At 51.1% G+C, this 20,068-nt stretch overlaps 10 protein-coding genes across 10 annotated transcripts; 6 read left to right on the top strand and 4 right to left on the bottom strand.

Moving 5' to 3' along the window:
* Positions 1–1,086: 1,086 nt before the first annotated feature.
* Positions 1,087–2,011, top strand: Z519_08799 (uncharacterized protein; the record flags this gene model as incomplete). The annotated part of the gene is made up of 2 exons (XM_016766527.1): positions 1,087–1,380; positions 1,433–2,011. 2 exons carry the CDS (start codon positions 1,087–1,089, stop codon positions 2,009–2,011), a joined length of 873 nt encoding a protein of 290 aa, XP_016616825.1.
* A 536-nt stretch (positions 2,012–2,547) lies between these two features.
* Z519_08800 (uncharacterized protein) lies at positions 2,548–3,303 on the top strand (the record flags this gene model as incomplete). The annotated part of the gene is made up of 1 exon (XM_016766528.1): positions 2,548–3,303. One exon carries the CDS (start codon positions 2,548–2,550, stop codon positions 3,301–3,303), a length of 756 nt encoding a protein of 251 aa, XP_016616826.1.
* A 1,104-nt stretch (positions 3,304–4,407) lies between these two features.
* Z519_08801 (uncharacterized protein) lies at positions 4,408–5,391 on the top strand (the record flags this gene model as incomplete). The annotated part of the gene is made up of 1 exon (XM_016766529.1): positions 4,408–5,391. One exon carries the CDS (start codon positions 4,408–4,410, stop codon positions 5,389–5,391), a length of 984 nt encoding a protein of 327 aa, XP_016616827.1.
* A 506-nt stretch (positions 5,392–5,897) lies between these two features.
* On the bottom strand, positions 5,898–7,681 carry Z519_08802 (uncharacterized protein; the record flags this gene model as incomplete). The annotated part of the gene is made up of 2 exons (XM_016766530.1): positions 5,898–6,597; positions 6,642–7,681. The coding sequence occupies 2 exons, from the start codon at positions 7,679–7,681 to the stop codon at positions 5,898–5,900; spliced, it is 1,740 nt and encodes a 579-aa protein (XP_016616828.1).
* A 333-nt stretch (positions 7,682–8,014) lies between these two features.
* On the bottom strand, positions 8,015–9,046 carry Z519_08803 (uncharacterized protein; the record flags this gene model as incomplete). Its single annotated transcript, XM_016766531.1, has 1 exon — positions 8,015–9,046. The coding sequence occupies one exon, from the start codon at positions 9,044–9,046 to the stop codon at positions 8,015–8,017; it is 1,032 nt and encodes a 343-aa protein (XP_016616829.1).
* Positions 9,047–9,652: 606 nt separating this feature from the next.
* Z519_08804 (thioredoxin reductase) lies at positions 9,653–10,729 on the top strand (the record flags this gene model as incomplete). The annotated part of the gene is made up of 1 exon (XM_016766532.1): positions 9,653–10,729. One exon carries the CDS (start codon positions 9,653–9,655, stop codon positions 10,727–10,729), a length of 1,077 nt encoding a protein of 358 aa, XP_016616830.1.
* Positions 10,730–10,904: 175 nt separating this feature from the next.
* Positions 10,905–12,321, bottom strand: Z519_08805 (uncharacterized protein; the record flags this gene model as incomplete). Its single annotated transcript, XM_016766533.1, has 3 exons — positions 10,905–11,732; positions 11,784–12,212; positions 12,265–12,321. The coding sequence occupies 3 exons, from the start codon at positions 12,319–12,321 to the stop codon at positions 10,905–10,907; spliced, it is 1,314 nt and encodes a 437-aa protein (XP_016616831.1).
* Positions 12,322–12,941: 620 nt separating this feature from the next.
* Z519_08806 (uncharacterized protein) lies at positions 12,942–13,641 on the bottom strand (the record flags this gene model as incomplete). Its single annotated transcript, XM_016766534.1, has 3 exons — positions 12,942–13,119; positions 13,169–13,566; positions 13,615–13,641. The coding sequence occupies 3 exons, from the start codon at positions 13,639–13,641 to the stop codon at positions 12,942–12,944; spliced, it is 603 nt and encodes a 200-aa protein (XP_016616832.1).
* A 312-nt stretch (positions 13,642–13,953) lies between these two features.
* On the top strand, positions 13,954–14,521 carry Z519_08807 (mitochondria fission 1 protein; the record flags this gene model as incomplete). Its single annotated transcript, XM_016766535.1, has 3 exons — positions 13,954–13,991; positions 14,046–14,139; positions 14,192–14,521. 3 exons carry the CDS (start codon positions 13,954–13,956, stop codon positions 14,519–14,521), a joined length of 462 nt encoding a protein of 153 aa, XP_016616833.1.
* Positions 14,522–15,130: 609 nt separating this feature from the next.
* On the top strand, positions 15,131–19,647 carry Z519_08808 (uncharacterized protein; the record flags this gene model as incomplete). The annotated part of the gene is made up of 5 exons (XM_016766536.1): positions 15,131–15,241; positions 15,293–15,711; positions 15,761–16,422; positions 17,484–17,568; positions 17,619–19,647. The coding sequence occupies 5 exons, from the start codon at positions 15,131–15,133 to the stop codon at positions 19,645–19,647; spliced, it is 3,306 nt and encodes a 1,101-aa protein (XP_016616834.1).
* Positions 19,648–20,068: the final 421 nt, after the last annotated feature.

The following is a 20,068-nucleotide window of genomic DNA, read 5'->3' on the forward strand; positions in this document are numbered from 1 at the left end:
GCAAATGCCTCTGAAGCGGGTTTCCATGCTTGGTGACTTGCATTGTGAAGATATCGCCGAGAACCGCCACACCGGGGGGGACATGGCAGCTAAGAGGCTACATTATCCACACTCACTGCTTGTCTTGAATTGGCCAGCACGGCGAGTTTCTCTGACGTGTGCTTTCCCAGGAAGAACTTGCTGTTAACCTCCTGTTGCATCCAACAAATGAACCACCGCTTCGAAACCCTTCCCAGGACATTTTTACAAATGAAAAAAGCTATCCCGCCTATAAGCAGGCTGCCCGCCCAAGTTGAATCTCCATCACGAGTTTGGAAGGTCATCAGATAATCTAGAGGATTTACTCCAGTGACCCGGCCAGCCGGGCCAGTCGCGGCTCACTCCGTTACAAGGGTCGTACTGGTAACAAAACCAGATCGAATGAGAGCGAGTTCAACAAGCTCGACCGACTTCGTCCTTCTGAGTCTGTACCGAAAGTGGCGAGCACTGCTGACTTCGAGAAGACATAGCCTCTGTGATACCATGACAAAGTCTGCCCGAGAGATCTCTGGTACTTCGCTAGACGTCGACAAATAAGGTAGAGATGGCAACTTCCTGCTCCGCGTCTCTCACGCACAACGCGAAACGTCTCAGGGCGTTGTCCCTGAATACAATTAGGTTAACCCCGCTTCTATTCCTCGTTCCGTTCTGCCGCAATTCCCCTCATTTTTGTGCTGCTACTAAGGTCTCGTTCAGGGACTTGTGCAGTCGATGCCGCGTGCGAGAGAACAGTTGGGCTCGCTTAGCTCTGGCTGGAGCAATTTGCTGGACTGCGACGTGGAACGACGCGACCACCCCTAAAGAAGAGTGTCACTTAGATATGTGCACTCCGACCTGGGCCTGAGCTATGGGAACCGTGAGATCTCACGCGATACATGGCTTCGTGTTCATAAGTGTGAGGAAGTCTATGTCGCACTGGTCCGTGAGAGCGGTTCCGCTTGATTTCCCTGACCTATAAATATGTTGCCTCCTTCTCCATATGAAATCCATAATCCTTGCGTTTTCTAAGCAATCTTTCAACTTGCAGTTCCCTCTAAGGCTTACGACATGGCTTTAAATCTGCAAGGCAAAACAGCACTCGTGACCGGTGGAGGCTCGGGCATCTGCTTGGAACTTGTCAAGAAATTGTTGGAAGGAGGAAGTAATGTTGTTGTCGTCGACTTGGGATTGCGGCCAGAGGCCGAGGAGGTGGTCAGACACTCCAGCTCCGGTCCAGTGAAGGCCAAGTTCATCAAAACAGATGTCACAAAATGGGATCAGTTGCAGGCCAGTTTCGACTTCACCATGAAGGAATTTGGCAGACTTGACATTGTCGTCCCCGGAGCAGGCGTCTTTGAGCCCGTACGTAACACTAAGGCAAACTCAGCACCTGGTGTTTGCTGACCGCACCTAGCCCTGGTCCAACTTCTGGCATTTCAACACTGGAAAGGACACGATTGCCTCCTCATCATATCAGACATTGGAGATCAACGTCACCCATCCGATCCGAGCCACCCAACTAGCTATTGACTATTTTCTCCGCCAGAAGCTTGGTCACGGAATCGTGGTCATCGTGGCTTCAATCGCAGCGCAGCTTGCACTCATGCCAACGCCAATGTACGCGGCAAGCAAACATGCCATGTCGGGTTTCACTCGGTCTTTGGCAGACTTGGAGCCTAAACTGAATATCCGAGTGAACGCTGTGGCCCCTGGCTGCGTCAAGACCCCTCTCTGGACGACTGATAAACTGGGCTGGATGGACGAAGAGACTGATGCCTGGGTGCCTGCTGAGAAGGTCGCGCAGACAATGATCGACCTGATCACGAAGAAAGAGAATGTTGGGGGCACCGTACTTGAAGTTGGCGTGGATCTTGTACGACCTGTTCATGAGCTGAACGACCCTGGCCCATCGGGCAGGGGTCACACAGTGGGGAGGTTGGCCGCTGTTAGCAACGACGTATTTAGTCTGATTGCTGAAAACTTTGGTAAATAGCACCTCGTCGAATATCATTCACTTGAGAATCCAGGCATCCGGATTCCATCGCGGGAGATTCTCTCGGGCAGCCGACGAAACTACTCTCCCTTTGACATAAGAAAAAATATTCCCTTCGGCCCTACAAGCTGACCTCGTAAGGGAGTTTATCAGCCCGAGCTGCGAAAAAGCAATAAGCGACATGGATCAGGATGGGCTGGGCAGATTGCAGGTGCAGGGCTTGTAACCAGCAAGAGGTTGCGAGAGGTTCGAAGGAAGGAGACCTTCAGGCTGGCTCGGGACGAGCCACTACAAGGCTATGCCGATATGTACTCGGCACGGAGCATTATGACCCACAAGTTCCATTGGTTCGACGCTCAAATGGCGACAAACAAAACCCAACATAAAGTCAAGGAAAACTTTGAATATGCTGGGGCATACATATATATTTCAGAACGCTCTAACCAGCGATTCACAGGCAGACGCCGAGTTGATAACCATAAGTGCGCTGCATACCACAGTAAAAAATCCCTGCCACTACAAAAATTCAACCCGGGATGGTTACCGTGTTGGCTCTGATCCTTCTCCTCACCAATTTAAGCACTTCCCTCACAAGCGCGACGCTACCTTCTCCCAGGTCCAGTCAACTTACAGAGACACTTGCATCTTCAATAGTCTCGCGAAGTATCATACCAGCAGGCTGTTATGCCACAATTCCCGTCGGCTGGGGTGATTATCTAGTCAACCGAACGATCAATATATGTTACCCATATTTGGAACCTACCTGTGAAAGGCTTGCTAAGGCTACACTCGCGAAATGGACCGATTTCTGTGCACAATGGGATTCGGAAGGTAAAAACCCTGCGAAGACCTGCCAGTGGAAAACGAATAAGCCATTCACCACCTACAAGGACGCCCCTGAGCATGATGAGAGTCTAAATATGCCCTATCGAGTGCCCGGCCCCTTGAGATGTTGTCCCCCACCATACGAAGGGCTGGGCGTGGCCAGCTTTCACATGCAAGACAACATCTGCAGGATGTGGAAGGTCAAAAACGATGGAGAGTACCGTTATTATTCTCAAAACTTCCCCTTGTACGGAGTTTACGATGAAGAATACAACTACGAAAACATGAACATCTGGTCATACGACGACCGGACTGGAATTTCTGACCATATTACTCTCTTGGATGAAGAAGCGAGAGAAGATCTCAGAACAGATTATTTCCCCCTCACGTTGGAGGACCTTATCAAGGCTGAGAATGATGATAACAGGAAGGAAAACAGGCATGGACATCTATCGCCATTCTACTGACTCAAGAAAGGAGGAGCTACGACGATTCCCATCCGGTGTAAAACCCATCCCGCCGAGGATTAGCATAGAAATAGCCGGTGCACCTTGTGCCACCTTCTCCGGCTGTGAGAGCAAGATTTGAAGCCAGCGCAAACACTTCCATTGTGGTCTCTTCTGGCCTATGCGCTTCCCTCTACTTGATTTGCAGGTGTCCCCTTTATCGATTTGGTGTCAACGATCAGGAAAGACCACGGGCCGGTATTCCCATTTTTTGCCATCCTACTTTACGCGCTCAATAAGTTCAGCGCGGCATCGACCACGAATACAAGGCATAGACGTTTACTTTTATACCATGTATAGAGTATAATAGCAAAGAATAGGCAAAGCCTTGCGTGAAACATTCCTTTGATAGTCTGATATTGCTAGCGCTGCCCCGTCCGAACTCTTTCCCACCACATCCAAGCCTATGCAATGGAGCGGAGCTGTTTTGTCTTCTTTGCCAACCCGCGGCCAATCTTAAAGAGAAGCCTTCATACAAGCCGCAGCCGTCGTCGCAGCATAGTTCTTCCAGCTCTTGTTCTTGCAGCGGTCAGCTTAATTGCAGACGCCTTTGATGATGGCCGTGGCAAAGGTGTCACAAGCTCCAGCCTCAGTGGCTCCATCTGCAGAGAAGGAATGGAATCCATAAAGAGCTTCAATTCAAGATACCCTGGCATACAACCGACTGCTTGGAGCCCAGAATAGAGCTGCGATACCGGTAGGAATGTGCGCTAGTCAATGTGGCTGAGAATATTGTATCTGCTCAAATGGCAGCAAATTCGCACCAATTGGGCCATGAATGCCTCGAAGAGCGGCTGTCGTACTTCCCAAGAGCGGGTGGGGACGGTGAGATTTGGAGTACTTGTATGTTAGAATGATAATGTGAAACCAGGCTTGAAAAATTGGCGTCATCGGATCCGAAGCATTCGCTCTCCAAATTTCCCCAACTCGGATCATCAGACGCAGAATGTGCACACTGTGGTTTCCCTTCGCCACGAAACAATCTTGTTAATCTTGAGACTGACATCTCTCTGCTGCCAGCCCCGTGGCTCTTTTGATCCTTCCTGTGTTCTCCGCCGATCCAAGATGAAAATCGCCTTTGAGGAAGCCCAACAGCTGGCGGACCGTGCTTTGCGCGAGCTCGGGTACGAAGAAGAAGATATTGCCATCATTCGTAACCATCTGATTGACAGCGAGCTGCGAGGTTATGGAATAGCCGGGCTCGCACGAATACTGAGCATCGCCGACAGACTGTCTGGTAAGGCGGCGTCTTCTTCCGTCGAGGTGACCTTGGAATCGCCCACGACAGCCCAGCTCAATGGCAAGGACAGTCTCGGCTATCTGGTGGCTCACAAGGCGACGAAAGTGGCTATCGAAAAGGCCAAAGCTTCTGGGGTGTCAGCCGTAGGAGCAAATAACACATACTATACCGGAATGCTGTCGTATTATGCTGAGATGGCTGCGGCCGAAGACCTTGTGACTATCATCGCATCGAATTGCAGCCCCTGGGTAGCCCCACAGGGGACATACAAACCTCTAGTTGGCACCAATCCGTTCTGCATCGGGGTCCCCACTGATAGCGTCCCCATCATCTACGATATTGGGACTTCCAGGATCATTCATGCGCAAGTGATGCTGGCGATGCGCAAGAACGAACAATTGCCACCAGATACAGCCTACGACGAGAACGGAGAAATGACGACCGATCCTGAGAAGGCGCTGAAGGGAGCTCTGGCGGTTTGGGGCGGTGCAAAAGGAAGTGGTTTGGCTATTGCGGTCCAGCTGCTGGGGATTCTAGCTGGTTCCCCTGCACTGCCACCAAATCTAGAAGAGTTCGGGTTCTTCATTATGGCCATCGATCCAGGAAAGTTTAGGCCGATGGCTGATTTCAAACGCGAGGTGGGAAACCTCATCACTGCTTTCCACACTACTCCAACACTTCCTGGCCATGCTCTGAGGCTGCCATTTGAACGGTCGAACCGTCGACGAGCCGAAACCAGAGCCAGCGGATATCTCGAGGTCGATGATGTCGTGATCGAGCGGCTTGAAGCATTGATATCGCTGCAGTGACCTGGGGTTGACATTTTACAGTCAGAGAGAGTCAAAATTACGGCAAGGTTTTCCTGCCTAGACCCCTTAGTTCTGGTTAGTGATTGTCCTCCTCGTCAGAGATATATTGCAGGCACGCGCAGGATAGAATAATCATGTCGATACTCTGGAAGCTAGAGATCATCTCATGTGGCTCAAAAAGAGTCTTCTTGATCCACTCGACCGTGATCCGCAGCGGCGAACTGTGAGGACAACATCAAACATCCCTCTGCAACACTTGCATCATTGGAGTTCTCAAAGCAGAACTTAATACAGTCTTCAACTAGAACAAGATTCCCCAACGCAAGTCTACGACAAATTGTATGTGCATTCGGCGTATAGCGCGAATGTGTAATGAAGATAAACTTCTATTTGACCGCTGGCGTTTAGGAGTGCTAAATGGAGCCACTGCAAGCCCACGATTTCTCTTGCACGGGGTCAATTCTTTTTCACACCCGCAAAATCCTGAACGGACATTCTTCTCCATCTCAAGCCCTCACGTACGGACGATAGACCGGATCCCACATCTGTGCCTCTACCCATTCTTGTAATTCCTCATCAGAGTCAACAGGAATGTCTACCTCTTGCGCCAGTCCCTCCTCCACCGCACATCGAATCACTGCCATCGCAATCTTGACGCTAACTGGCCTGGCCTGTTCGACACCTGGAACAAGGGCTTTTTCTGGATGACGCATGGCCGGAGCTTGCTTGGCTAGCGCAGTCACCGCCGCCACGAGCATCTTATCCGACAACAGTTTGGTCCGACATAACACGCCGCCCAAGCCGATCCCAGGGAAGCAGACTGAGTTGTTGCATTCCGCCACTTCGATCTCCTTACCACTGTGCTTGACAGGCGGAAATGGCGAGCCCGTAGCAACGAGAGCACGGCCATCAGTCCACTCGATGACATCTTCCGGTTTGGCTTCGTGTAGACGTGTAGGATTGCTGAGCGGTAATATTATCGGCCTTTCGACATGCTTTGCCATCTCTTTGACTGCGTCCTTTGTGAAAGCGCCAGGGACTGTGGACGTCCCTATCAGGACGTGAGGTTTGACCTCGGCAATGATTGATTCGAGGGATCTGGTGTCTTTGCCTTGCCATTCGGAAGCTTTGCGCACAAAAGGTTTCTGTGCGACGGAGAGGGTATCTACCATGTTGTCGAGGAGCAGACCTGGCTTATCGACACACCTTGGACAGTCAGCTCCTCCTCCGTGATATAAGGAAACTCTTACCATATCTGGTTCGCAACGTCTTCCTTATTTTTCCCGGATTGCGTGGCGATGGCCGCCTGAACTTGCTCGGCGATTCCACAACCAGCAGTCCCAGCACCGAAAATAACCACTCTCAAGTCCGTCATCTTCACTCCGTTGATATGCAGCCCGGCCATAATCGCAGCTAGAGTCACACATCCCGTCCCTTGAATGTCATCATTGAAAACGGTGAACTCACCCCGATATTTGTCGAGCAGCCTTCGAGCATTGGGAAGACCAAAATCCTCAAAATGGACATAAGCTTTTGGATAGAGCTTTTTGGCTGTGTGGACGAATTTGTCGCAAAAGTCGTCATACTTTTGGCCTCGGACACGTCTGAAACGATGGCCGAGATAGAGGTCATCATTCAACAACTTTTCGTTGTCCGTTCCGGTGTCGAGGACTACAGGAAGGGTTCGGTCCGGATGCAATCCGCCACAGATGGTCATCAGAGCCAGCTTGGCCACACTGATCAAGATGCCTCCAACCCCTTGATCGCCGATCCCGAGGATCTCTTCCCCATCACTAACAACGATGTAGTCGACACCTCCCTCAGGGTCATCCTCTCTAACAAACTTGCTTAGGCGCTCCTCCACCTCATCTGGATGTTTGATGCTCAAAAAGCAACCATCAGGCCTTCGGAAGACTCGAGAGTAGTTCTCAATCGCATCGCCCTCTGTCGGAGTATAGATGACACTGAACATTTCCCGCAGGTGGTCTTGAATCAGACGATAGTAGAGCACGGTATTCTGCTCGGCCATGGAGGTCATGAAGGTATTCTTGGAGAGATCATCTGGTTGATTGCAGTATTGCTGATAGGCTCGCGTGACCTGTTCGTCAAGTGTCTGGATATTGGTCGGCAGGAGGCCCTTGAGGCCGAAGTCCAGACGTTCTTGGGCCGTGAAGCATGTTCCTTTGTTGTAGAAAGGGTTATCCAGAAGGAGGCGGCCGTGGAGAGGTACTTTGAGCGGTCCTTTGTTGGCGAGTGGAAGGTGGTCGAATTTGCCCTTGTGACTTGCCATAGTCATCGGATAGTCGTTTCAGTTTTTTGTGACAAGAGCGAGACGAGGCCACAGAGAAAAGAATATTTCGGAAATCAACGTTGACCAGAAAGTGATGTCAATCATGCGATGGAGAAGCTCGAGCTCTAAGCAGGCTGCAGAATCCATGTCACTGCCGGATCATCTCATTGGGCGATAACTCTTCCGGATCCGCTGATGTGGACACCCTGGACACTCTGGACACTCGAATCACATGCTTCCCTTTTCGGCCCAATGGATCTAGATGCAATTCCCTCTCAGGAGGGAATACACTTCAGCCACTGACAGATACAAGGGCTTGAAGGCCCTAAGCTGTTAATCTTCATCTTGACCGAAATATTCGTGAGCCATCAGATTTACCACCATGGCAGCCTCCTCAAGCGATTGGACGACTTTGACATCGCTCCCTAATGCTGGCCAGCCGCCTTCTCGATCAAGGTGAAGGGCTTCCCAGCGAGCGCCGATCGCGCCAACATAGTCTTTTGCGTACTCATCTCCGATGTGAATCCGCAGCGTCCTTGAAATGTCGGCTTGATGGCTGATGGCTGACGACACTTTTCTGAATGCTTCCGTTATGCTGGACGCCGGCTCACAGTTCTGTTCGGATCGAGAAATAGGCATCGGAAAAACAAGCCTCAGGGCTTCGAGCCAAATTTTCTCGTCTGGCTTTTCCGCGTCGGCGTCGTAGCTCGTGCACAGGAAGTCGAAGTCGTTCTGGAGATTGTAATACTCTCTGAAGGGACTGTCGAAGGCCAATTTGGATGGATCGCGGAGACTGTCCATATGCGTTTTCATCACGCTTTCGAAGTCTGGAATATTCGAAGGTCCTGTCCGAAAACCCATGTCCTGAAGCACCACTCTGACTCGAGGGTCGGAGTTTGTGACAATGCCAGTCGCCACGAGCGGTCCTTCTGGATCAGCAAACTGTTTCTTGAGGGAAGCCATGCTCTGGAGAAAGGGTTTCACGTCGGGAAATGGTTCGTAAGCAGCACCAGAGGAAAAATGTTTGTAAAGAGCAGGCCCCAAATCCTTTGGCAGCGCTGCCTCTCCCCCACCCACCAGGTCGCCAAATGCCCGGTTGACAACTTTCGACCACCATATCTCAGGACTTCCTAGGGTTTTCTTGCCATAGTTGGGGTGCGCGGCGTTGTAATGCTTGAAGGAAGATTTGAACGATCGATCCAATTGTTTGAGATCGACACTGGCCTTGAGCCCGCAACTCTCGGCCACTTGTAGATACTGCACAGCCACCGGCTGCCGGAAATTGTACAATGTTCCAAGAGCATCAAGGGTGACGACAAGCATGGGAAGTTTCTTGGGGTGGAACAATGCACTGAACAAACCCATTACCGTCTCATAGGTGAGATTCCTTCAATAGCGCTCCACGACTGACAAGCTGAAAGAGCAGAAATAATTTGGCAAAACCAATTGCGTTTTTGACTAGAACGAAGGGTCGGCTTTGAGGATCGATGATGCCATGATCAAAGGTTGGCGAAGAGACTCTGCTCTGGAGGGAAATTTAAGCCCTAGCCCACCAGCCCGCTAGTTCTGCAGTAGCAAGCCCCCAGCCTTGGAAGTTGTGGTAGCTCACTTCGACCCTTCAACCCGCACTCGCCGCCACCGAGCCGCCTGCCAGCGCCGCCACTGGCCACCGCAGTTTCTGGCGATTTGCAATCCAGCACACGAACAATTTCATAATTTGTCAATCGACGTTGCTGGAATCTTACGCTACTCTCTCCATCTCCCTCTCTGTCGGTCTCTCGGAAACATTAGAAAGGTTCGTTCTCCCTCAAACCTTCTTCTTGATTCGTCAAACTGTTCTCCTCGAAGCTTCACCGCGTCTCACGGCCTCTGCGCTCGTCGCTCTATCTCTCCCTTGCCGCTGCATCAGTATCTCTAGAAAAACAACAGCCACCAGCTAAAGCGAACTTTTCTTCCTCGCTTTTGCGCGCCATGGCGCCCCCTCACACTAGGGTTGCCATTATTGGCTCCGGCCCTGCCGCCCACACAGCTGCGATCTATCTCTCCCGCGCAGAGCTCAAACCCGTCCTGTATGAAGGCTTCCTCGCTGGGGGTACCGCAGCCGGAGGCCAATTAACAACCACCACCGACGTGGAGAATTATCCAGGCTTCTCCAAAGGCATTGGTGGTGCCGAGCTGATGGAAGAGATGAAAGCACAGTCCCTCCGCTTCGGCACTGAGATCATCACCGAAACAATCACAAGGGTCGACCTGAAATCACGGCCGTTTCGTTTGTGGAGAGAGTACCAAGATGGAGAATCAGACGAACCTGCACATACGGCTGATGCCCTCGTCATTGCGACCGGCGCCAATGCGAGACGGTTACATTTACCTGGCGAGGAGACGTATTGGCAAAACGGTATATCGGCATGCGCAGTTTGTGACGGGGCTGTCCCCATCTTCCGCAACAAACCGCTCGTGGTGATTGGGGGTGGTGATTCTGCTGCAGAGGAGGCCATGTTTCTGACCAAATACGGTTCCCACGTCACCGTGCTGGTGAGGAGGGACAAGCTGCGGGCCTCGAAAACCATGGCGAAACGATTGCTGGCGAATCCAAAGGTGACAGTGAAATTCAACCATGTTGCTGTCGAGGTACAAGGAGAAAACAAACCACGAGGACTAATGACGCATCTGAAGGTCAGGAACGTGGTCACGAAAGAAGAGGAAGTCCTGGAAGCCAACGGACTGTTTTATGCCGTCGGTCATGACCCGGCAACGGCTATGTTCAAGGGCCAAATGAATACAGACGAAGACGGCTACATTCTGACGAAGCCCGGCACAAGTTACACCAGTATCTCTGGCGTGTTTGCGGCCGGAGATGTGCAGGACAAACGGTATCGCCAGGCTATCACCAGTGCCGGAAGCGGATGCATAGCAGCTCTCGAAGCGGAGAAGTACCTGGCGGAGTTGGAGGATTCCGAATTGGACATTGAGAAGGAGAAACAGGCGAAGAAACCAGAAATCAACGGTGAGACAGCCCCGGAGTATCGCTCCAACCCGCTGTTGTAATTGTATGATTGTCATGAGTGGACGCTAGGCAGATAGATGATAGAGATGCCTAAAATTCGGAGACGACCAGTTTATGGCTAAGATACTTTTCTCATGCAAAGGCTAGCCAGCGCCTATCGCTATGCGCAATGTCAGTTGTATTACGAATTTCCAACTCAGCATTCACACAAGGACATCATCTCCTCCTCAGATACCATGCAAATGCCGTGCTATGGACGTCAGCTTGGTAAGGGCTGGGGACCTCGGCCAATCCTGGCCTTGCAACGGGGTGTCTCAAGTATACTGCCGCGCAGATGTTGTGATTGACTTCGAGGAACCGTGGGATGAAAGCAAATGCACTCATGTATTCACGCGGCATCCAGGGAGTGGCATACGGTTTGGAGTCGTCAACGGGGTTCTCGTGCATGGAGCGCAGTGCAGCGTAAAGCTCGTTGTAATCAGCATCAGTGAGAATTGTCTCCTGCTCAAGTTCAGAGGTAGTCGATTCGGCCGCTTTTCTTGTCTCTGGACTTGGGTCAGAAGAAAGGGTCTTGTCCTCTTGTGCAGAAGGCAGGGCGTTTGCGCCGGCATCTTGGTTTTCTCTCCGGATTTTTAGCTGGTGTTGGATTTCCGTAAACTGAGCCTCGAGGCTATCCGTCAGGATTGTTGACGATGAGGATCGTGAGAGCAGCTTTTTGATGGCGGAGGAGAATCCTCGAAGGTCCTGCTTCCGCTTCGCTCCGATATCTCGTTTCGATGTGGCAAGGATACTCTTTGCTTTTGCTCGTAGGTCCTTCAGCACTTCCCGCGGATCCCTATCGACATCGACGTCCTCTTCAGCCGCTTCTTCAGCGGTCTTTCCTTTCTCAGCGGCTTCTGCTGTTTCTTCGCTGTTCCCTTCATCTGCCCCCTCTTCGCTCTTCGCCTTTGTCGGGATTTTGGGTGCTCCAGTCGCCCACATAACTCGTTCTGGTTCAACCTGAAACATATCTCCAGGGTTAAGTAAATAGCCCGGGTATCGCATCTGTTCATGGTGTTAAGTCTGCTTAATGGAAGTCGGCATTCACGTCCTCACCTGCTTGCCGTTGACCTTCACCGCTCCGTGTACAACAAACTGCCTGGCTTGCCGAGCGCTACTTGCGAACATAGCTCTGAAGATGGCCGTGTCTAATCTCCGCTCCATCGGCGCAAATGTCATTTGCATGTACGGGACCGCTGTTGCCGTCTTTTGCTTTCCTCTTGTCTCCAACCCTGATCCACGACCAGCAGATTCAAGCGAGCCATCATTGGAAGCCAGATATTCTGCGTCCATAGGTATCACTGATCGGATCCTCCTGTCGAACATTCGCAACCACTGCTTCTCACGGATGTGCTCGCCATGATAATTACGCGCCAACGACTTTGATGTCCATTTCTGTTTGAAAAAGTTATGTGGTTTTCCCGTGTAAGGCATCTGCCGTGCCAAGTTGTAGAGGTTGTATTTGTTCCATGACTGTCGGATTTTCTGGGCGAGCTGTCAGGAATTGCCTCGACAGAGAGGGCATATCTTTACTCACCACTTCGCCCAAAAAGTTCTTCTTTACCTTAAGAGGCGTCGACGGTTTGCGCGGCATCTTCAAAGACGGAGTAGACACTGGTCGGATGCATCGAAAGATTTCGTGCTTGTCGCAGCTATGTAGACAAGGATCGCCGGACCAGGAATATTGAGTTTTTCCGAAGCCCGGGCTGATATTTCCGACGACCTAATACGAAAACGAAAATCTTTCAGCTTTTCGTATTATGTGCCTCTGTTCTTCAACTACCTAGGTATTACTGAAGAATCTGTGCACTTTTGTTATGTGTCTGTTAATGAGCACTTACAATATTGCGGATGGATAAAAGTGGCTTTTGTCAAAATGCTTGCGAGACTTTGTTCCATGTGGTGGGATGGATTGAAATACTGGAAAACGCTACTAGATCCGAGCTCGGGTGGTACAACCGCTTATAATATAGAAGCAAGGGTACTTGAGGTGAAGTTGAAAAGATGGAATGCTCAGCTTCCTGCACTCGGAAATGGCAGCCAAACAGCTTCATCCAAGCTACGGCAATTACATCTCCCTCCAACAGCGCTATCCCAGGAGGGCGTTTCGGAATTTCAAGCAGGCAAATCACGCCAAATACAAAATCTCATCCACTGTTCCTGGCCAAAAACTCCTCGCTTGATGCTTCATAAAGTCGTGACAGGCAAGAGAAGTCAACACTGCATAGTTTGCCAGAAGTAGTCGGCGTAAAACCACTTTGAGAACTTCGGGTCGATATTGACAACATGCACATCGCCCTTCTTCGTGTTTGCAATCGTCGCCTTATTGTAGTTTCCTGCTTCATCCTGCTCCAAGGCAATTCCGAGTGATCTGTACAGCCAAAGACGCAGTCTACTCTCAAGTCAGCACTGGTTCCCATATCTCACGGTAGCCAACGCACATGGTGGGATCATCAATTTCGCGGGCCGCCCGCACATTCTCATCGCCTTCGACACCTTGTTCTTCCAAGTAGGACAATCGCAACTTCAACCGGTCAAGTTCTGATTCAAGTCTCTCGCTCTCAGCTTCTAGTTCCGAGGCCTGTTTGGCAATTCGGAACTTCTTAGTGTCTAGTTGCACAATCTCGCTGGCATGTCTACCGCTGTCATGGCCGGAGAGCACTTCTCGATGCTGCGAGGACAAAGTTGCCAATTGACGAGATAGTTTTCTCAGAGCGTTCTCAGCGTCTCGAATCCGAAGTTCGCGGGATTGTTGTAGGGTAGATAAGGAGTCATTGACACGCGACAGAGCGGCTTTGTCGGGTGCAATATTGAAGTTCGAAATGGTTGCGCGGATGAGCTGCATCATGTTAGGCTAGTCTTCACCTTGAAAAGAGAGGTCACTTACAGTGGACGGGTCTTCGTCAAGGAGCATTGTGAGCAATGTTGGCCAAAAGGTTCAGTGAATGTGTGAAAGGGTTGCTGTCGAGTTGAGGGGGATTTGGTTTGTTCGTTCATTGTTGACAGTGGTCGCAAGGAGCAACCTGCCGAGGCCCGGCCTTGTGAGGTTCCAGAAGGCCTAGTGGCAGACAGACGTCATGCCCAAGCCATCACTCCGTTTGCTGAGCCACAAGTCCATGTTTTCCACTCCGACCAGATCAACAGGCACCCAAAGCAATCGCCATCCGAATCTTATTATCGTCTCACTATCCCCCACAAGGCTGCTACTCGCCCGACTCAAATCGCGATGCCGTCAAATCTGCCATATGCCGCAGACGCAGAAAGGTTAGTGTCTGCACTCACATCCCCAGATAGCCAGGCTGACCCCATCTGTTGTAGTCCTCTCAAACCGGTAGAGTTACAAGTTCTTCGCGCACAGTATGAGAAAGAGGGCGAGTATGTGGGAGTTCAGACGAAATTCAACTATGCATGGGTATGGTGATCCGCTGGCCCGGCGCAAGAGATGTCGCAATTGACGGTTGTAGGGCTTAATCAAATCAAACCAGCGAAGCGAGCAACAACTGGGCGTACAGCTACTATCCGACATTTTCAAGACAACTCCTGAAAGGAGAAGAGAATGCTTATACTACCTGGCACTGGGAAACTACAAGTTGGGAAATTATGCTGAAGCGAGACGGTATAACGAGTTGTTACTAGAGAAGGAGCCTGGAAATCTGCAGGCTGCTAGCCTGCGACAATTGATCGATGACAAAGTATCAAGGGAGGGTTTGATGGGTGTTGCAATCATTGGCGGTGTTGCTGTTGCGGTGGGCATCGTTGGAGGCATGATAATGAGAGGATCACGGAAGAGGTGATGCTGTTTTCGAGCCCCTTGCGTCTGCTTTGGGGGGCTGTGTATGATAATTGCCTGGGACCGGGAGAATGGCCTGGTCTGGAGAATGATTTGGAATGGCGTCGAACAATGGACATGAGCAAACCAACACAGCGATCAGCTGGTGCGATCATTTTTGTTGGAGAAAACGCCAGTTGGCTCCAATTCATCCACAATCACTGCTTTTCCACGAAGGGGATTAAACCTCGTATGTTTATCGATAACTTCGGGGCAAGTGATGTGGCGGTGATGCAATCCCACCCGGTTGACACGCATACAACGGAAACCCACTGGACTTTCTGATTAATTACCTGCCATCTTTTGATTCATCAATACCTCTAATATCATTTCGCCCAGTCCCTCTCTAGCCTGCCGGGAAGATTCTTCTGTCCTTGCACGATCAACAACACTATCGAAACATTGCATTCCGCCACAAACGCACTGTCTCATCAACACGAAAGTTTCCGCTCCGCCTGCGCACGCCACTGCCAGCTTGCGCATGCCGACGGCCTCGTTCCCACTCCCTCTGCGCGGCTGAAATACCACTTCGCCAATTCAAGTCAGCCCCTTGACCAGCCTTATACACCTCATCATGTCAAGAATACGAGGTGAACGGGTCTTCTGTCATCAGTGCCAGAACGAATGGGATAGGGCGCACGGGGGACTCACCTGTCCGCGATGCGAAGGAGACTTCACCGAAATTGTACGCATACTCATATCTCATGGACGACTTCATGCTAATGAAAGGAATCAGCTTGAACCGAGCGAAGCCCTGTCAACCTACCAATTTGGACAAGAGCCGTCTCTGCCCTCGTCGCTCGAACCGGCCTCGTCACCCCTCGGTGGCCTACATAGCCATAATCCATGGTCCGAAGACGCAGATGACGACGATGGAACCAATTTTACAACGTTTGAATTTACAACCACTGGTGGAGCTGGAAGGATGGTTCTCAGCACCCGTTCTTGGAGGAGTGATGGCCGCAATGTACGAACTGATGGCCTGCGTGAAATCATTGATGAGATTGAACAATTGCTTACCCGACCGGGTGAACCACAGAATCGAGGCATGCCCGGTCCCTTTGGTCCTCTAAGCCCCTTCGGATTCCCACGAGGACAAGGGGCAGGCGGGTTAGATGGCCATCACCTCCATCTGCAGCCGGCGGGTTTGCAAGAGTATGTTTCATACGCTCGGTGACGTGTTTACGTGCTGAATGTTTTGCAGTCTCTTCTCCCTCATATTGCAATCAATGCAGCCGGATGGGCTTCATGGTCCGGACACTGACGATAGACGAAGGGGAGGCAATGTCCCGTTACCTTTCGACCTTGTCCATCAAATGCTCAACCCTGCCAATGCTCGAGCTGGTGACATCGCGCACAGTCAAGAAGCCTTTGATCGAATCATGTCAGATCTCATGGACCTCCACGATCTCAGTCCTAACGCGCCTCCGCCGGCGTCAGAGGAGGCCATCCTATCTCTCAGCAAGAAGAAGATGGATAGGGAAATGCTAGGCGAAGAAGGGAAGGCCGAGTGTTCGATATGCATGGACAACGTTGAGTTGGGCAACGAGGTGACTGTCCTACCATGCAATCATTGGTTTCACGGCGACTGCGTAACGGCGTGGCTGAAAGAGCACGATACTTGCCCTCATTGTCGGAAACCCATAACTGATCCTGAGGATCATCAGCGGCCGGGACCGTCAAGACGGAGAACCAGCCGGAGAGCATCTTCAGGATTAAGTCCACGTGCCTTTGGCACGGATGGCGGCCGCCCCAATTTGGCAGAAAGAACGCGTGAGATGCAAGAAATCAGTGACTACCTCTCTCGAAGGCAACGAGATAACGACTTGGAACACGCTGAAGCCCACCGACATTCGAGCATTCAAAGTGACCTAAGGCGACATGGCTCAAGAGGCCAAAGCAATAGCAATGGAGGAAGTCGCAGTGGCGGAAACAGCGGAGGAGTGACAGGCTGGATTAGAGATCATTTACCATTCTCTTGATCGCAGTCAGCAGGAAGCTGTTTAATTCTCCAGCAATCCGAGGCAGTATGGTCGACAGTAGTTCGATGCACAGTCGCCACAGTGAAGGATTCTCGGGGGGCGAGCGAAAGAGAACACGCAACGTCTTTTGTGCATCGGGCCGCATCAGAATGTCCATCTGATTTTGGCCATACGTCTCAAGACCATTAGGTGAGAATATCCAATCCAGGGGTGGAAGGGGTAATATCGGGAGACGTGAAAATTAAGATGAGATTGTAACAAATTCCCACAGGACAAGAACGGGGAGTCGGGTCTGGAAATCCGAAAACAAGGGTAGGACACACACAGGTATCTCTCTAAGGAATATTGAGGAACCCGTGCAAAGACTGCCGACAGCTTAGCGCAGCGAATATTGAATGTACTGTGTTCTGTGTATATGGTACCTATACGTACCTCGAAATATCCCGTACTCTGTACCTCCCTAGCAGGCAAAGGTTTACCTAATATTACGCGATGCCTCTCTGCCCCTTTCACATGTTCAGCTGTCACCTGATGTGCAAACTTTCACATGCCTTCGGCCCGCGATGTGGATTTTCGCATCTCGCTCGCCGTTTTCTGGTACTTGAGCATGGCACTGCCACTCGGACTCCGGGGCTTGCCAAAGAGACATACTTCGCAATGGTCACAGGTTCAGCATTCCTCGTCAGCTGTTGGCATGGTATGGTTTTGTTTCCAGTGTTGGCCTTGTTTTCTTTTCCTCTCTCCACTCTGCATGCAGACAAAGCATCAATTTGTCCGTGTTTTGGAATGGCGTTGGCTTGTTCAGGGTGCCTTGACAGTCCTGTACTCGACTACCTTTCGAATCTATCATTTGAAATCTTCAGCGCCCAGTGAAAATCAAGTATGATAGGTCAGTCTCACATCCTTCTCTGTCGTGAAATCCTCTGGACTGACTCCCGTGGGTAGATCATGTACTGGGCCGGCCGTCCTCTCAGTTTCGCAAAGTCCAGGTCTTTGCAGTGGTCTCCTTCTGGTCACTCTATCTTCTGAGGTACGCATTTGACTCTGCGTCTGAGGGTCGCTTACTCATGACTAGACAAGAGGTGACAAACATGGACCTCCGCTCATTCGATCCATCTCCCAACGCCTCTCAAAGCGGTTCACCGTCTGGCAATCGGTTGTTCTGACTTTCCTCTGGCTCTACATCTGCCGAAACTTTGCGAAGATCGTTGGCCTCGAGTCCCCAGAACCCCTCGCAAATCTGTATAACAGTTCATACTTCCGGGCGACATGGATCACCACTGCCTTGGACGCTGGCTTTTGGAGCGCCATGAGAATTAAAAACAAGACCATCAGGGATCTATGTTCAATCATATTCTCCGTGTACTATCTTTTTTCGGCGGAGCAAGCGGATGAGAAGGTTCGCAAAGTTCGTGCTGTCCTCACGGTCGACCATTTACGAGTCGCATGGAATAAACCAAACACACCTTACTTGAAGTTCTTCACAGCGCTATTACGCCCTCGGTTCACGAAGTACAAGCCACGCCGGATCCGAATCCCTCGCCCAAAGCAATCGCATTACAAGGAACCCGTTGTTGCGTGGATGTATTTCGATGGCTCTCTCGCTGAGTTGGAGAAGCAGGGGAATGTAGTCCTAGACATCCCGGGCGGAGGATTCGTTGCCATGGACCCGAGAACAAGTGACGACAAATTGCTTGCATTGGCCGGGAGAACAGGACTGCCAATTCTGAGTCTGGACTATCGCAAGGCACCCGAACACCCTTACCCGTATGCGCTGAACGAGTGCTTCGATGTCTACACCCAGATTGTGGAAACTCGAGGTCGTTGTATTGGCATGAAACCGGACACATGTCCAAGGATTGTAATCACAGGCGACAGCGCCGGTGGGAATCTGGCGTGTGGTACGACTTTGATGGTCATTCAATCGAACCAGAGCGGCGCTTCTCGAGGAATCCTACCCTCGCCTGCTGGGCTGGTTCTCCTCTACCCGGCTCTAGACTTCAACATTGGCAGCTGGATGACAGACGACCAAATGGCGCTGATTCGCAACCCGCGCACCGCGAAGAAATACGAGCTGTTTATCAAGCGCAAGAGCGAGGATATCGATCGCCGATATACTCCGACAACACCAAGGCCCGTGAGCGACGATGAAGACGACCCTGGTCATGATTTCTTCGCACCTAGAGTAGAAAACCCTGCCCAGGGGGAGGAGCTCCTTGACCGGAAGAGTACCGACGTGGAAGCACAGAAACAGGCAGTCGCCCTTTCAAAACCTCAGCCACTCAAGACAAGATTAGCCGTCTCCAGCATCATCTCCTACTTCGGTGACCGGATCCTCACTCCAGAGATGATGCGTGCAATGATCATCCTCTACGTCGGGCCCTATCATCGCCCTGACTTCACAACCGATCATTTGCTTTGTCCTGCTGTTGCCTCTGAAGGTCTCCTAGCGAAGTTCCCAAAAACATACTTCCTGACTGGCGAACGCGACCCGCTGGTTGACGACACCGTCATTTTCGCTGGCCGCCTACGCCAAGCGAAACTTCACCTCTTCCGCGAGCGACAAGAGGCCGGCCTTGAGAAATCCACGGCTGAATTCAATGAAAAGGACCATGTCGAAGTGACGCTCATTCCGGGAATCTCTCACGGATTCGTCTCCTTTGTGAGTATTTTCCCGGAAGGTTGGAAACACATCTTCCGCTGCGGCAAGTGGATCCAGGAGATTTTCGCAAGGCCACCACATCAGTTCGAAGGCCCGGCAATCGAAAGTAGGTTGAGAAAGGGCACATTCACGCACGACTCGGGCAGCTCGCTTGAGCTAGCCACAACAACTCAAACAATGCATCATAAAAGGACGCCTACGGGAGAGAGCATGGATGAAGACGCACCGTTGGTAATGTCGAGCCTTGCCCCCAGCAAGGAAGCAATGGCGAGACAAGACGGAGCCATCAAGGAAGACAGCAAACGGGGGAGACTAGAAGAGAAGCAAAAGGGCCCAGACAGTCTAGGACGGAGTAAGAGTCTCGTCAGTCTCGGCAGCGAAGAGGACCTGCTGAAGCGGAGGATGAAGGGACTGACCAAGGGATTATTGGGGTCTCACGGTTCTTGAAACGAGATCGAAGCTTTTATAGCTATCAGCGCTATTAAAGCTTCAGATTTGTTCTGTGGTGGGATAGTCTTCATCGGTGATGCATCAAGAAAATTGTGAAGACCAGAACCATATATGCTCCCGGTATTAATCCCATTTTAGTTTCCTCCCAAAGATGCTTTCTGCCCATCAGAATAGATACCCAGGCCGCCTCCCAAGAACGCCTTTTCCGACTTTCATCTCCTCGTGTTTATGAATTGTTACAAAGACTCCCGTCACAGACAGATGTGCGGGATAGCCCCTGAGCAGATATCTATCCAAAAGAACATGGCTGCATGTATAGAGAATATAGTTTCTTTGGTCTTTCCGATCCTGTTACCCATCATCCATAGTGCAAAGCGGGAGGTAATGACGCCGTGAATCTTCAACCGTACCGTTCCAC

This window comes from Cladophialophora bantiana (genome assembly GCF_000835475.1).
Source record: "Cladophialophora bantiana CBS 173.52 unplaced genomic scaffold supercont1.14, whole genome shotgun sequence".
Classification (NCBI taxonomy): domain Eukaryota; kingdom Fungi; phylum Ascomycota; class Eurotiomycetes; order Chaetothyriales; family Herpotrichiellaceae; genus Cladophialophora; species Cladophialophora bantiana.